This window comes from Centruroides sculpturatus, unplaced genomic scaffold (genome assembly GCF_000671375.1).
Source record: "Centruroides sculpturatus isolate CEXI.00-Female unplaced genomic scaffold, Cexi_2.0 scaffold150, whole genome shotgun sequence".
In the NCBI taxonomy this organism is placed as follows: Eukaryota; Metazoa; Arthropoda; class Arachnida; order Scorpiones; family Buthidae; genus Centruroides; species Centruroides sculpturatus.
Genome location: NW_019384512.1, coordinates 920956 through 939447, shown reverse-complemented (window position 1 = coordinate 939447; position 18492 = coordinate 920956). Strand labels below are relative to the sequence as shown.

The following is an 18492-nucleotide window of genomic DNA, read 5'->3' as shown; positions in this document are numbered from 1 at the left end:
AATGTAAATATAAAAAATTATTTAACATGGATGAAGAGAGCCGTTGAAAAAAGAAAGAATTTCCACTGATGATTATAACGAATATGGTAATTTATTAATACATACATTTATATTAGTCATTCAATCCAGAGCTTTTATAAAAATTTTGAAAATGAAAGCGACTTAAATAATTCTCCCCTATAGGACAGTGCAGATTTAGGGGGATGTACTGTACAGTACGTACAGGGTGCAGCTGCACATCCTTTTTCTTCCTTTAGGGGTAAAACCGGATACCTCAGGTTGTAAACAATTTTTGTAAGGCGTATTATACCTCTTCTAAAGATTTCTGGATCCACTATTATACAGGAAGATAGTTATACAGGTATTTCAAGCCTAGGAATGTATGTAGGATTTATGAAACGCGGAAACACAACATATGGACTATGTTCCAAGGCGAGGTGCCTCTTCAGAGGATTTATACGAGAACTTATCCTTATTTAGAAGTTAGACACGTGAAGAAAACTTCACGTGGCCGTGTCGTTGGTGAGGTGTGAACTCGTGACCGAAACTCCCAGTGGTCAGAAGTGATATCCACTCGGCCACTGGCGAGCTTAATGCTAAGAAGTAAACCTCACTAAAAGAAACTGGTATTTCGGTCGTAACTCATTACGATTTATGTAAATATTTTTGTTTACATAAAAATATATAATAGCATATTTAACACTAAAATATTGTCATTGATAGATGCAATTTGAATCTGTTTAAAATTTTAAAAATATTTAATACTTGAATAATTAAGCTATTAAAAGTTAAATTAAAACTAATTTACTATTAAATAATAATGATATGAAATATATAAAGATATACAATTGTACGACATCATGTATTTTAATTCTAATCTTTCTATTTTTATGCGACGAAATCGATAAAATATATCAGGTCATTACAGATTTTATACTATAAAATCTGTAAGGATCGATTATATTTCATCTTGACTATAAATATTTGTATAAATTTTATATAAAGACTTGTAGTCAAGCGCCGTCCTATACAGCACAACCCTAGTAAAGCGCGATAAATACTTGGTCTCCCCTATAAATAAATATTCACATTGAAAACGACATTATTATTGCCAAATCACGTTATTTTCAAACTCTCAAACTCTAATTTATTCTTAGACATCATTCTTTATCAATTTTTACAGCATTGATACTTCAGTTTAGCGCCATACTGCATTCAGTACCAATTTCAGAGGCGAGCAAATGGGCACTAAACAGAAGTTTGATCGTAATTAATTCCAAGAGTTTAAATAATGCGATTTTATAGAATCGAAACTAGTAGCGTAACTAGAACCGGTATTAGAGGGCCCGAATTCGAATGTGCATTCATCTCTGTACAATACTGTTGGATGTAGTCACAGCGCTAGTGGTTACATTCAACAGTATAAATGTATATTTTTAATTTTTTAAATTTATTTATTTACAAAGTTAAGGGGGCTTTCTGGGCTCCTCTGCAACACTAATGGATACTGACGGAAACATGAGAAATGATCATTGTTCGAAGTGGCACGTCGTTTATAGGTTATTATATACACATTTCAGAAAAAAAACGTTCTGAAAAATGGCCACCGTTTAGGGGTGGCCGTTATTGAAAGTCTGAATATATTTATTTAATGCAATAAAACTTTGCAAAAATATAAAACAATTTATAATATTTCGCTTAATAATCCATCGAGAAGGTTCAAATTTTTATATTTATTGATTTTAACATTCAAGCGTTGCTTCATATCATTTTAAAAACATGACATTGAATGATGAAATTTCAATATTTTCATAACTTAAAAGCTTTGATAGAACTATTTCTAAACTGATTTTGATAGCTATACTATATATATTAAAAATCATTCCGAATGACGCAGTTTTATTACAGGTTTGACTTTAAAGTCGTTTGATTTTATCTTAAATAAAATCTTAAAAATAATGTTCTTTAAATGCATAAAAAGGTAAATTTCTAGTAAATATTGAAATTATTATTAACTATTCAGAATAATTTATAAATAATAATTATCTATATGATATTTTAAACTATAAAAAATTGCAGTAAGGACTGTCCAAGGCGACTATTTGTCTTATTAATTGTATTTATTACTTGTTCTCTGTTATATTTTTTAAAGATATTTATTATATTCGTTGTCAAGCACTAAAATTATCAGTAGGAGCTTAGATAAAAAGGTATAGGCAACTACTAGTAGTTGGTTGTGAGTTCGGCTCATCAACGGGCTGGTCGCGTTGAGTTTTTTTGAGATTTTTCACGTGTTTAACACCAAAATATGTGCCCGTTTTTGATGATAATTCTCTCGGAAGGAACTTTCCCTTTGGCAGTTCACTTATGTGTTGTGTTCCTTATCCCATCAATCCAAAACCCTCGTCTCCCGGTCTCCTTCATTGTGGATTCATTGGACGAACCCAGTATAACAAAAAGGTTATGATTAGCTGATTATGAGTATGGTATAGGTATCATTATGAGTAGGTTAAGGGAGCATAAATAGTTACGAAGTATGCTTAGAAAGGCCGAGTTAAAAGATGTTTTTTACCTAATTTTTTCTTTGGTTGCTTCACTTAATTCGCGTTTTCTTGGCATGCAGCAAGTCTCAGTATTGATTAATTTTCATTTTCTACATGCTTTCCCGGATGGTACTTTGACCAAAGACTTGCTTTTACGATTTTGGAGAGGAATTGGATTGCTTTACAACACAAACCGTTTTAATTGTATTAAGGTATTTTATTGGCGATTGAAAGAAAGTATCGAAAAAATAATAATTAAATACAAGCATAAAAGTTGTTATAAATATTGTGTTGCACAATATTTATAACAACTTTTATGCTTGCATTTGACTTCTTTTGTACTATTAATTTTGTCATCGCTTATGTATTTTCCCTCATAATGACTAGTATTTTGCTGGTATTTTACTGTTTAATTAATTAAGTTCCCTATTAATTACACAATTATAGATATAAAATGTTAAGGATTAAAACTTACAGTCAAACCTCTGAACAATGTCCACTAACAGGAATATTAAAAAATGTCCGTTTTTTGAGGTTATTTTGTATGTATTTTGTATGTATTTGTATGCAATTTTGTATGTAAAAGAAACGTTTCTGAAAAAAATGTCCTCCGTTATCGGAAGGTGGCCGTTATTAGAGGTCTTGCTTTATATATTTATGTTATTAACAAGCTTACAAATTAAATCTTCAGAAAGTTCAAACGTATTTTGCTATCTAAAAAAATTGATTTTGATGATTTTCTTTGGTGCTTCATTCTTCAGGGAAATACTTTAATGTGCTGTACTTGCCGACGACACGACATACAAAGAATCGAATTCTGACCCTCCCCGCAGCATAGAAGTTGATGCACTTAAAGCCAATTAAATCAATCTCTTAAAATAGCCTATCGATAAAGCTATCTTCATATTTTCAGAAAATCTCGATTCCGTTTCCAACGAGTTTTTTTCTTTCTTTTTTCAACGATGTTAGGTCATTATCCCCATAAAATATGAGTTCTTTGTCATATAAACTTTTATTTTTCATAAATTATTTAGCCGCTGCCCGATTTATCCGGTTTTCAAACTAGGAACATTTTAATGAGTAATTATTATACACAATTAAACCTGTAAACAACGGCCACTGACGGGAACGTAAAAAATATTGGCAATTTATAGTATTTTGTATGCAGTTTTGGTTTAAAAGAAGTACTGTACGTTCCTGAAAAATGGCCGCCGTTTAGAGGTGTCCGTTATTGGGGAGTTCGACTGTATTTGATAGAATTTTGTCTATTTAGATAGTTCTAAACGTTTGGTAGATATAAAAATAGCTTTCTTAGGTAAAAAAAAAAGCTATTTTTATAATATATTGATTTTTATTCTCATCAAATTTTAAAAATTATTTAATTAAATAGATATACGAGGTGCAGTTATTAAGAACTTTATTTAAATTTTTTAAATTTTATGTGGAATTTTTATTAATTTCTAAATTTTTTCTCTCATATCTGAAAAGCATCTAGATTATTTCTATAACTTTTTTTGGAACGTTTTCTAATCAACTTTTAGAGTTTATTAACATTTTTCAAAGTTATCATACAAAATTAAATAGAAAATGAAGAGGAAAAAAATGAAAAAGTTCGACGAACTTTCCCATCTTTTTTGACCTTAATGACTGGAGATAGTAGAATGATTTTTACGCTCGACATCAAAAGAGTCCGGGTTCGATATTTTTAAAAAAACATTAAATTTTCTATACAGTTTTTTGTATATATTTGGTAGCTTCTCGTTTACAAAGAAAAAAAAAACTGATATTTTGTTTAGAAAACATACAATCGAAATCTTTAATGATGCTATTTCTATAAATCATATAACGTTATATATATATATATTTAACGTTATATGGTGTATATATATATATATATATAGAACTATCTTAAAGCATTAAAAACTATAAGGCTAAAGCGTTAACAAATATAAAGTTATTTTAGAAAATAGCTATATTTTTTAATGTTTTCAAAGTTTCCACGTACTTATCATTCCCTCGTCGATCGAATTATGGGGCTAAATAATCGAAATTTAGGCAGGGGAGAGTGTGCAGGGGATATCCTGTGAGTCATCTCATTCTGTTTGATAATATTCTAATGGTAAACGTTTAAAAGATATTTCTAGTGAGGTTCTCGTTTAGTGGTTAGTAAATGAATCTAGTTGCATACATAAATAAAAAAAAGAGAGAGATTATAAATACAGCGAAATCCCTCTAAAAGATCACCCTTCATGAAGATCAATGTTGATCAGAACCATTGGTGATCGCAAAGTAGAGGTTTTATTGTATTTAATTATTATCCCGAAGACTCCTTGATTTATTAGACTATAGAGCATTACTTTCTTTTATGTTTCTATCCATAGCGATAGCTTAACTAGAACTGATATTAGAGGAGCCGAGTGCAAACATACATTCACCCCTGTGACGCTGTGGATGTAGCCTCTAGCACTGTGAATAAAAAGTAAATAAAGTGTTAGATATTGTATGTATAGGCACACGTACATATAATACCTATTCCTGATTTTTCTTAATTTATTTATTTACAAAAATAGCCTGCACTCCTGAGCTCCTCCTAGTTACGCTACAGATCCATAGAAACAGCCAGATTTTCAGCAATTTCTCATTCAATTTAAGTGATTACATGTAAATAATAAATTAATAAAAACATTAATAAAATAAAAAGTTTTATATTAACATTTTTCTATATAGTGTAACTACTCTAAAAAACTATCCCTTCAAAGCCACCATCTCTTATAAAGACCGCTATTTCTCGGAACTATTGGTGGTCGAAAGTAGGTGTTATACTAAATTTACTTGCTTCGATCATTATTTTCATTTATTTAAAAGCAGTCTTCGGCGGCCTGAATCTTTGTTGACAATTTATTGAGAGATAGAAAACGTTTTAGAAGCACTCAACTCTATTATCTCTACAAGTAGATGTATTGTTTTGATCAATACAATAATATATATATAAACAGGTCAATACAGTTACTGTGTTTGAATTAAATGCAGAACTGTTTAAATAAATATTTGGTTTTTTTAAGTAAATTTTTAATTAACAGTCGAACCTGTAATAACGACCACCTCAAACAGCGGAAGCACCGAACAAAAATGCATACAAAATAACCTCCAAATAATGGCAGTATTTTTGTTTTCGTTGTTTACAGGTTTGACTGTATATAACTATACCATTAAAATTACAATAACACAAAAATCTAGGCTTTGTACTGTACAGTACTGTATATATGAGAAAAATGCATTTACGAGTGAGAAAAGTGCCTTTCTCACAATATATATGTACATATTCTCATTAAAATACACCATGTGTCATATTTTACGCTATTAATTTAAGAAAAAATATATAAATATTTTAATGATTTAATCTCTTTCTATGATAATTTGAACATACATCTTAAATAATTGAAAGTTTCATAACTTAATTTTAACATTAATATTTGAATATTTAAAAATTTTAATTTATAAAAAATTTAAGGCAATGTACGTGAATTCAAGTCATAAAATCCAAATATTGATTTGTAGCGTGAGTTTTTCTCGTTATCGTATTATATGTATTGACATTAATTTTAAAACACACCACGTTTCTTAAATATCAAAGGTGAAAACACGTTTCACTGTTGTTTTTGATTTTTATTTTAATTATATTTAAATTTAAAAGTTTTATTTATTTAACTTATAAATAACGCTGTAAAATGATTCAAATTGTTTTTAAATTTAATGTAAGAATGATAATTATTTGAATAATTCTTATGTACCATTCTAATAATAAATATTCAGTAATTAATTGAATAATATGCCCACGAATTAGATTTCAGTGTTATAGTAGAACCTCTAACAAAGGTCACCTCTAAACAGTCTATTTTCCCGACAAAATTTCATACAAAAAACTTCCAAATAACGACCATACTTTTTGTTTCAGTCAGTGGCCGTTGTTCAAAGGTTTGACTGTATATGCATGTATTATGTATCCTATATACTGTATATTATTGAAAACTATATATATAGTTTTCAGTAATATATATGCATATCCGGCTCTGTCTCTGTATTTATATATATAAATACAGAGCTTGATTTGCACTTAAGCTAAACAAGCTTCAGCTTGGTTCCTCGTGTCATAAGTCTATAGCTTAGGTATCACATTTTTTACATGTATCATTATTTGGTGGAGAGTTAAGAACCTATTATATTATATACTATATAATAGGGTCACAACAAGTCCAGCCATGTATACAGACAATATATAGAGACCTATAGACAATACATTACTGTATAATTCGAAGTGTCTACGAATAATGGAATTTGATAATTTGACAATGTAGTGAACTGAGCATTTATAATAGATCCGGATGTAACGCATTTATTGCTGTTTTCATAGTTTTTGAATGTGTTTTCCTCTTTGCAAAAGGGCATACGACATTGGATAATCGATTGTTTTCGTGCTTTGTTGTTATCGACGTCTGTTCCATCTCAATTACTACTCTTACTTTGAATCTTTTCCCTTTCCAAAATAATTCGTCCTTGTAAAAATTTATTTTAAAAATGAAACATTTAAATGCCAATAAAAGAATTTAATTAAAATTATGCATAAACTAAGTTGCTTCTCTTCCTTTACAATCCCGATATTTCGCCTCTTTAAAAACTCACACATACATTTAAGTGTTTCTAGAATAAGTTTGTAATTACTTTACACAAACGTGTAAATGTATGCAAGTATTTAGTAAGGACAACGAAACATTTGCATTAAGTTACTTAAAATATTGAGTGATGTGTTGTAACTCGTGTTTCGCACTTGTATAGTGACATATATTTATAATAATTTAATTCAATATTTTGACGAAATGTATGTTGTGTAATATATTTAAAATATATTTATACCCTTAAGAAATTCCAGTTTTTGTTTAAAACTATAAATAATTCACTATAAATAGCCTTATTTATTACATATTCAAATAGATACATACAAATAGATGCCTGTCGCCCTAGTAGGTTCATCCCAATGCAGTTAATACCGTATTTACAATAATAATAAATATAAATTAATTATAGTCTTTTAAATTTTAATCGCCGTTAAATATATCTTAAACGGTTAAACTTGTTACTTAATTTGAAACTATTTAAAGTTAATTTAAACTGTTAACAATTAACGAAAACCTATAAAATGAACGTACTATCGTAAACCTATCGATATTTTTTTATTGATTATACGTAATTTTTATTATACAAACAGACTGGCGATACGTATACCATCTGCTTCGTATGTTTAACAAAGCTGAAATATCATAGATATTGTTCAATATATTTAATAAATCTACTTGTTTGTGAATTTTAGTTTTTCTAATCAAAATTATGACATTTGTAAAAAAAAAAAAAAAAAATTACCGTCACTCTTGTTAACTTTACAAAATTTTACTTATTCATCATATCTTGCTTTAAAAGTATTAAGACAAATATAACGAGGCCGCATTATCATTTTAATATGATTTTTCAATATGAGGAAAATGCCATACAAATTGTTGCAGTCAGGCGCACTCGTGTCCAGAGGTAGTGCTGCAGGTAATGGTGTGACGCCTTCACTTGTATGACTACTTCCAGCTAGGCCTTGAAATTCCCTCTGTTCACCGTTCTGTATGCGATGCTATCGCTACCTTCGTCCTATTGACCTGTCACGGCCAAAAGAATTGCCAAGTTGACACTACAAAACTATATCGATCCGTTGCTAAAACCTACAGTGAGTATATTATTTTGCATAATTCTAAATAATAGTAATTTCATATGAATTAACACATTTAAATGTGTCATCTCGTTGCGCTATCCTTGTTATGCTCCAACGAAACAATTCTTTTCTGGCATTTATGAATTTGTAAATTGTTTTCTATTGTTTTATTCAACCTCATTATTCGATGCAAAGTTTCTTTCTTTCTTTTTTTAAATGGCACTTAAATGTTAAATTTGCGTTTGATATTTTATAAGAGTAAGCTGAATTCTAGTGGATTTATGAAAAGGGAATAACATACTTTGCTTTAGAAAAGGGCAAAAATGCAAAATCCAATAAAAAAATATTTATTTAAATTTTAGAAAAGTAAAAGGAAATATCAAAATTTCCAAAGGCAAAAAGGCTATATATATATTGCCTTCCAAACCTTGAACAGAATTAACTGGACTTGATATTGACTAATGATGATGTTTATTTGTTCATAAAGTCTTCGATATTTAAAAAGAAAAATTATTATATTTTTATTTAAAAATCTTATTTAATTTGAAAAGTAGATTATTTTAATTTTAATTTTTTTGAAAATTGACTTAATATTTAAGCATCTACAAGATAATTTATTAAAATTTTATTTAGTTCTTTAAAGTAAATTAGGCCTACTTTTTACTCTTTTCGCCACGTGGTCACTAAGAGGGTCTTTTCAGAGTTCATCGTGGGATCGGCCAGGGCCACTGGGTGTTGAGAGATAAGGCCCGACATATCCGGAACAGACCATCCCCAAAAAATTCTGAGGCTTTTCTACCTGCCAGGATCGATCCCGGGTTCCCCAGAGCGTTATGCTGACAGCCTTATACTATATTTATAGAATATAAATAATGTATATATATATATATATATAACAGACGTATTATTTTTATGGGCTTCCGCATAGATTAATATGATGCAGAGGATATCCTAAGATATAAATATTCTGTTATATAAATAAATATATATAGGCCTATATAATAAATATTTTATATGACTGGGTATAATTAAAAATGGTCTACGCTAGAAAAATCAAAGAAAACAAATTATCGGCACGAATGTTACATAGCTTAATAGGAAATGACATCACAGGTAACCGGTTTGAAATAATAAGCGGAATTGGCCTCCATTTTTTACTTAGCAAGTCATAACGAAGCGAAAGCGGGTTAGGGCTTAAAGACGGGTTGTTTTGCTAGCGGCTGTCGAGCCCATCTACCTGCAGAATTCTCCCCGTCGGTGAACGGAATGGATCGTTCCAAGGTGGCAGACGAGTGAGAAAGACGAGTCTAAACAATGATCATGGACGAAGACGACGACGACCAATGATTATTTCATAAACACTATTCGATTCAGGAGGGACGCTTCCATTAGTCTGTGACGTTTTGAGGAATTCCGATAAGCGCTGCGCTTGCAAACAGTCGATTCACTCTGCATTGCGTCACCAGGTGAAAACGAAAGGTAAGATCGCTATGCGGGTTTACAATGGTGTCCGCGTCCTTACATTGCAATCGCGGATTAAACTTAACACATTTATCATGTGATACGGGAAAGAGGCTGGAAAAAAGGGATCACGCAGGTGCTTTCTTTAACACCTCGTATTTTCTTTATCTCAGTTAACCTAATTTGTGCCATTGTCGATTTACTCCATTAAATGCTTTTAATTTTTGAATGGCTTTTTAAGATAAATTATCTCTTCTACCATTAAAATTGTTTATAGTCAGGTATCCTTTCGAGAGGAGTGTCAGAGGGATTAGCTCCCAGTAGTTTATTTTGCATTCTTCAACGTTTTGTATAACAAAATAGAGCGTTCAGACTTTAAACTTCGTTTCTAGTTACGTAGTTACAGTTACTATATATTAATTTATGATGTTTACTTGGTTATTATTTTAATCAACCGAATTATTTGATTAACATTATTTTTCCGTATCATTACTTTGTTAGTGATTGTATTTTTACAGTGATTTTCTATTTTTCAGATTCAACAAATGAAGTCGCCTTAATCTAAACATGCTTAGATTTCGGAAGAGGAGGGTAGTAGCCACCGTACTCTTAATCATGGTGTGCACCTTTATAGCATTCGTCAATTACGCTAACGAAAACTTCGAAGAGTATAACGAGATCACGGACGTGTATCGATCCTCTCTAATAGATGGAAAGCTCCGTCCTTGGTTTTTATCCTCGGATAAGGGGGTAGATATTAATTGCGACCCCTCCAAACTGTGGCCGGACGAAGATTCCGGAGATAGAATTGTCAATCAGTTAATGTATGTTCCCAAAGAGAATATTACCGAAAAAGTAAAGACTATCTTACTGTATTTTGGACGTGGAGGCTGGAGCGATTTGCCATTAGGTAGAAAAGTATTTTTGAGAGATAAATGCCCCGTTAACGCCTGTTCACTAACGACCCATGTCAGTTCTGCAGAAAAGGCGGATGCCGTCTTTTTCAAGGACAGCTTCACTTGGCCCTTTCACAAAAGATCTTCCGAGCAAGTGTGGATATTATTCCTTTTGGAATGCCCGCTGCATACGCAAGACTTTAAAAATCTCAGGAACGTTTTCAACTGGACGGCAACATACAGGCACGATTCCGATATCGTAGCACCTTACGAGAAGTACGTCTCTTACTCCGTAGCGCCATCTGTTGTTAAGCCGATCAACTATGCCGCAAATAAAACTAAAAAAGTAGCCTGGTTTGTTTCGAATTGTGCTACAAAAAATCATAGGAAAGAATATGCCATGGAACTGGCAAAACATATAAAATTGGATATTTACGGTTCTTGCGGGCCTTACAATTGTCCGCGACTCGACGCTAAAAAGTGTTTTGATATGCTCGAAAGAGATTACAAATTCTACTTAGCATTCGAGAATTCAAATTGTAAGGATTATATCACCGAGAAGTTCTTCGTCAATAGTCTAGGGTAAGTAAAACATAAATTATTTATATCATAGTTTAGGGTTAATAAAGAAACTGCAGAATCGCAATCCTACATTTCAAAATAATATACAGGTCTGGATTTAGACTTGTTATGGCCCTAAGCTATAACATAATAATAGGCCTTTTTCCTCCACCAATATAATGATAAATGTAAAACTGTGAGGTTCTAAGCCTATAGACTAGTAACGCGAGGTCCTAAGCTTCTAAGCTTCAGCTCACTTACCTAATGCACAAATCTTAGACTACACACACACATATATACATATATTTAAAATTTTCTATTAGATTTATACAATGCTGATTCTAGGAATTGTCACCGAAATCTAAATGAATCGTTGTACTCCTTGTACTATCGATATATAAAAATTAAATTTTAATTTATGAATAGGGTAATTTATTAATTTTACACGATAAAGTTTTAATTTTTTAATAATTACTCCGTACAGTCATTATTTACGTCACTATTTTTCAAATTTTGGCATTTTATTCACGCTTAGAACAACTGCCAGATTTATAACAAATATAAAGATATATTCGGGTGTTAAAGTATTCACCAATTTATTATTTAAATACATAACAAGTTTAAAAACCAGCAAAATATGCTTTCAAATTAATTTAATATATCCGTTAAAGGAAAAAATGTCAAATCCGCAGTTTTATCGCCGATGAAATCGCATTTTTATTAATAAAGTAATGATAAGATTTCAAAAGAAATTTCTAAATTAGTGCGACATTATCTCATTAATATTTTACAAAATTTTCCTGGAAATAAGATAAAACAACGTCCTGTTTATAAAGGATACAGGAAAGAATTTAGATAATCAGATTTCATATATAGTAATAAATTGAGATAATTAAAATTTAAAATTAGAAAAAAAAACGTTTAAATTAATGTTCTTTTTCTTATAATGATAGCATTTTATTGGCAAAAATGCTTTAAAACTAAGTATAAACGTCTAATGTTCTATTAATACTTTTTGAAATGCATGGCAAAGCTATTCACGATGCTGAAGAACCGTGTTTTGTATATTTATTGAACCGAAAATACCTCTGTATTGTTAATAATATCCGCATTCGATTTCTATACACGTATTCAATTCTACAGATCTGCTGCGTGTGATAGGATCTTACTGTGAACAAGCTATTATTCTTTTTCGTTTGTATGTAAAGTTGCGGGTTATACAGTCTCGTTGCGGTTTATTCTATCAATATCTTCTATCATAAGAGATAGAAATGACTTTTACTTCGTTTGGAACCGTTAAAATTTTGTTATGAGATAAATATTTATTAGTAAATTTTATTGATAGATGGTATTGAATAAATAATAAGGATGGCCTAATTTCTTGGAAATTAATGAAGAGAATTGTTCAGGAAATTTGATTATCAGTAACTTCCATTAATGGGAACAGTTTAAAATATATCAAGAGTTATTCGTGATATCAGAAATGATTAATTTCTTGGAACTATTTTTATGGTAAAAAATTTGTATAGAGCAGTAGTTCTCAACCGGTGATACGCGTACTCTAGGGATAGGAGAGAAGGATTGGTTAGTGCTACAAGTATACACATGCAAGGCCAAGAGGGTATGCGAGCGAAAAAGATCGAGAATCGCTGGAATAGAGAAACTTTTCTAGTTTTTAATTTGCTTAAAAGCTTAATTATTTGAATAGAAATAATTAATAATTTTAATAAATAATAATAATAATAATGTTTAATCATTAATTTATTCTCAATAAAAATTAATAATTATCATAGGAATCATCTATTCATTGTGTGTACATTGTACAGTTTTTACCATTTGATTCTCTCCCTTCTTGTCGTGTACAATGATGTACTTTTAGCAAACTCCCTCCCATTTAATTACGTGTGCAATAGTTCATGGACCCCGTAACATTTGAATAAATGACTTTTTAAAGTTCTGCAAATATTTTCTGATTGTTTATTGACATGACAAGTAGGCTTATAATAACAAATTCGTATGCCATTAATACCACTAAAGTTCACGTAGACACTGCCTCGTCCTCCCTCTCCCTCTCTATCGTGTACGATGATATATACTTTTCTCAAACCACTCTCTCCTTAAACCGTATATGTAATTAATGGACGGCTCCTGATGTGCATATATTAAATTTCGAATTTCAATTAAGGATACTTTTCAGAAAAATTTTATGATTTTTTTACATATTTTATAATGGAATTTCTATACTTTTGTCTTGATAAAATAGCTTAATCTTTTTTCTTGAATAAAAAAAATGTTAAAATTCAATTTCATGTTCTCGTTATTTAAATGAAATTATTAATTAAAAAAAAACAATTTAAATCGAATCATCTTAAAAGGTTCATGCTAGACTAGTAATTTAACTTGAATTAGTTTTATTTCTTCTGAATTATTTGTATAAATGATAAATCTGTGAGAACGGAAAGTTTTGAATCAACTTGTTCTGTATAAGCTTAATTTTTATAGAAAATTATGGCCATTATTTATCTAGTGGATAAAACCACTGAAGCACTGATAAAGTTGTGGATTTGCACCTCACCAATGAACTAACTAGGAAAGTTTTCCGAATTTTCTTCACGTGTCTAACACCTAAATAGGAGCCAGTTTCTCGTAGAAAGTCATATCGAGAGGCATTCCCCTTTGGCAGAGCGTTTTTTGCGTTGCCTTATCTCACCACAAACCCAAACCCATACAGTAGTTAGAGGAGAGTTTCCAGAATAAAAAATAGGAGTAATTTCAAGTATTTTTAATTATTTTTATTTGCAAATATCTTTTTAAGAAGCGCTGTAAATAAATTTTAAGAATGTTCTTGATAATTTGAATAAATAAAATTTCAGGAATGCTTTTTGCGTGACTTCCATAATACATTCAAAGAATTCAAGTCATTAAAAAATTTTTAGATACAGTTTTGCACTCGACCTAAAAAGTACGACAATTAAATTATACATAATTTGCAGATTAAAACATGGCGGATATTAAGAAGAGAATCGGACACGCATCACTATGTTCGTGACAATACGAGAAAGATTATTACGCAACAATTGCATTTTTACATAATTATCAAATTACAAGAGACATTGTGTTATGTTTCACGAAATTAAAAACGGATTAGAAAAATTATATTACGCCAAGTTGTTACTGAATTGCAAGTTGTAGAAAGGTCAAACAAGTAGAAATTGAGAATGAAAGTTATTGTTTAACAAGTAAGAGGAGTTCAAGTGCATTAGCGTGGAAACGACAATCTTTCTTGTGTGATGAACTTAATTAAGTTCAATCACTGCAACATACTCGAAGATGTATTAGAAATTTCTAATAATCGAATCGTGCTGCTGGATTCAATCATTTGGATATTCTCTCTAATAAATTTATAATAAACAGAACTTTTAAATTAAGATAATTAAGGTGAGGGCTTCATTATGTCCCCATTATTTCCTTATCGTATTGGTTCTCATTATGGCTTAATTTTTTTCTCCAAGAAATGACTAAGCTTTAGATGACAGTCTAGTTACTTGTTGGAAAAAAAAAAATTGGAGTTGATCAAAATAGTAGTCCAAACTTGATGCGCCATAATGGAACATAACCCATACCTCAAGAAAAATTTATTACTTTAATAAATTTAAACTAAATTTATATAGCATTTTATTCATATTAACATTTAAAAAGTCGAAAAAAATTGTATAAAGAAGTTATTTTTTCTCTTATTTTTTAAATGTAAGATTTGATTCGTGACTGGAATGTCACAGGTGACAAGTTAGTTTTCACGTATTTTATTAAAAAAGAAAAAGCTTTCACTTTCTCTGTTGCTCGAACTGATATCTGTTCCAATTTCATTCTCTGATATACAGTATCTCGAGATCTTTGATTGAAAATTGCCACATTTCTGAGTGGATAGTCTCATGTAGAGCAAAGCTCTTCCTTTAGACATTATTTTAAATTATTGTAAAGATGTAAAAGATTTTTAACATTTATTGCTATTTTACATTATCTAGATTAGAAGTTTATGAACTTCTTTATGAGGAATATATGATGTATTTACAATTTTACATTTTTCTAATCAATATTACGAACTTTATTCGTGTACCATTCAGTTTCAAAATGCATGAATTCTTTAACTGAAATTTTAAAATTTAGATAAGATATACTTTACACGTAAAGAATAATTTTATTTATAACTAATTAAAGATGTATGCTGTATACTAAGAAATGCTCCATAAGTTTTTCAGTTTTTATATATTTTTTCATTAAAAGTTCTTGTATTTATTTATATATCATACTTTGTCGATTAAATTCCGGGGGGTTATTTTTAAAACGTAACGTACGTATCCTCCGTGGTTTTTTCGAGACAAGGGTTTTTTGGAGACCTTACAACAGGAGACGAGTGAGTAAAAATTGAAAGAAATACTTTAATTTTTCGTTTATTGACTGGGTTGAAGCTACAGCATTTGAAATTATTAATGTTTTCATAGTTAACGCGATTTAGCGTCTTCCAATTCGGTTATTACGTTATCATTCTTGTCAGCTTCGCTGTCTATGTAAGAATCAAGATCTTGAGCATCAACTTGTGGTTCAAACTCACCATATCTTTCCAAAAGAGATGATGAGTTTGAACTTGGGTTTTAATAATTACTCTTTGGCTAATAAGCTCTCGACTTATTAATTCCATCGCGACTTTCCCACGCACAATATTCGACAATATTTATAATTTTATTTCAAAAAATGTTTTCATAAACCTTGGAATAGAAAGTGCTGTCCGACTCTAGACAATTTGAAGAGGTAGAATTTTAGATAAACTCTTTACCTGTCACTAGTCTTTACACTGTACTGTAGTACTTCAACATGTTTCCCATGCTTTTCAGATCGGTGGTTTATTTTAGCAGCAGTTTTATTCCCGGAGTTTATTCGAAGATTACAGTTTATTTGAAACTACACCGAAATGTTTCATTTGATAATTAATGTGATCGTAACAATAAAATTCTTTATTCGAATTAGTTTTATATCTGACTATATTTAATGATTTACAATAGTTTTTACTTGATTTCTCCAGACTAACTATTGATTAAATAAAATAAACAAATGAAAACGGATTCGAATAATCCATTATTAGTTTATTTTCATCAATAAGTGGCCCTATAAATTCTTACATGATTCAAAAAACAAACGGTGCCATCAGTGACCTTAAAAAGACTTCCCGGAAGTCATTCCACCTAGGCAGATCGCCCAAGTGTTGCGTTGCCATAACTTAACAATCAAACAAACAAAAACCAAATGGGTCCACAAATAGCCGAGTGAAAAAAACCACTAAACACTGTAATTAGTCGCGAGTTCGTTTCTCAACAACTGGCTGGCCACGTGGTGTTTTCCAGTTTTCTTTATTTGTCTATCACCCAAATAAGAGCCAGTTTCTCGTAGAAAGTTCCGCTGGCAGATCGCTCTTGTTTTGCATTGCCTTATCCATTAATCATACAAACCCACAAAATTGGTTAAAATGAATATCGTTCAGTAGCGTAACTAGGACTAATATTAGGAGGAGGGTCCGAATTAGAATGTGCATGCCTGCGTTTATCCCTGTGGATGCAGCCATTAGCGCTTATTTATTACTTGCTGCATTACTTTTTTTTTAAAGTATTTATTTGATTTTTTCTTTATTTATTTCTTCACAAAACTAAGGAGGGCCTGGCCTTCTCCCTTATTAAGATATTGACATCTTTTCATCGTTTAATATTTCATAGTTCTTAGAACGTAATAGAACGTTCATAGTTATGTTTAAATACGGTAAGTAAAATGGAAAATTTTTTAAAGAGCTTAATTATATCTTAACATAGAGGTACTGTACAATCAGGGAGAAGCAGAAGGGGCATATGCTTCTCCCTTTAACCAAAGTTTAAAAAATAAATAAATAAAATATAACAAAACAAAAATATCTTTTCTTTCTGAAATATGTGTATAATTGATGTATAAGTCTGTTCAGTTTGTTTTGTTTTATTTGTAGGCTATATGGTAACGCGGTATATGGGCAATCTGGCGAGGGGGGAATGCCTCCCGGGAGGACTTTCTATGGGAAACTTGCCCCTATTTAGGTATTACTAACGTGAAGAAAACCCGATAAACGCCACGTGGCCAATCCATTGGCGACTAACAAATTTAGAGATTTTAAGATAGAAAAATATAACTTATTTTATAAATTTGTATACCTTTATAGTTAAAATGAGGCATTTTAATATTCCAAATTGATTACTTTATATTAATTAAAATTATTAATATAAAGTGTATCAATTACTGTTCCTGAATGTATGAGAGAGCCAGTGAAAAACTTGTCCAAGCTTAAAAGACTTTTTCCCACTATTGGATTGATAATAAATTGCAGTAATATTCAAGCAAAATATATCTACTATTTCTTTCAATAGTAATATAATTTTTTAATCAACATGTTAACTTTCATAAATTTGCAATGGAAGCAAAGAGTAAGGGAAGAAGGAGAAGGAAAAGATGATCGAAAACTTAGTAAAGAGAGCGATTGCAGATAGAGGAATGAAAGAAAAATGATATTGAGACAAAATATATATATAAAGTTTATCGATAATGTATTGAAATTACACCGTTGTTATTTACCACAGGTATAACTTTCCTACTAACCGTATATAATATAATAATAATAAATATAAAATAATAATTTACATTATTATTTTATAGCCTATTATTAATTACTGGATTTTAAATTAATATTACAATTAGATTTATCTTAATAATATTTAAATTAATATTTTTAAATACTAAAATACAGAAATTTAAATAATCATTTGGTAATAAAACTGTAAGAGAAATTGTGAATGCGTTAAATTTCTTTCATTCCGATTTCAAATTTTAATGAGTAAAAGAAAACGTTTTCATTGTTCGCAATTATTGATTTGACATTAAAATAACATAACTTGCGTCATTTAAATTGTTTATCGTGCTTATTATTATCCTACGCTTATTGATTTTTAAATTAATCACTCGTCGACGTTAGTACCCGTAATTTCAAGTGGTCGTCACTACAAAGTAGGTATTTAAAGAGGTGTTCAAGTCGGAATAAAATACGATTTTCGAGTCAGAAATTTTATTATTTTAAAAAAGTGCAAATTTAATTTAAAATCGTTTCAAGAAGAATTTCCTGCAAAATAATTGACTTTATAAAACAAGTACGTGGTGTCCAGCAGATGACGTTAAAAATGTAATGCTTTTTCTATGGAAAATTCCTTTCCCAAAA

At 30.2% G+C, this 18492-nt stretch overlaps 1 protein-coding gene across 5 annotated transcripts in view; it reads left to right on the top strand.

The window, feature by feature from the left end:
- LOC111622473 (glycoprotein 3-alpha-L-fucosyltransferase A-like) overlaps positions 1 to 18492 on the top strand; it is a 58048-nt gene that overhangs the window by 37241 nt on the left and 2315 nt on the right. For 2 of the 5 annotated variants that reach the window (XM_023364865.1, XM_023364864.1), the window contains exon 2: positions 10290 to 11231. In XM_023364865.1, coding sequence (XP_023220633.1) covers positions 10321 to 11231 — 911 coding nt within the window. In that variant the 5' untranslated portion in view covers positions 10290 to 10320. Of the gene's footprint in view, positions 1 to 7946; positions 8308 to 8333; positions 9167 to 9411; positions 9772 to 10289; positions 11232 to 18492 lie in introns of those variants that run through there. The other 3 variants (XM_023364863.1, XM_023364862.1, XM_023364861.1) reach the window with 3 other exon arrangements.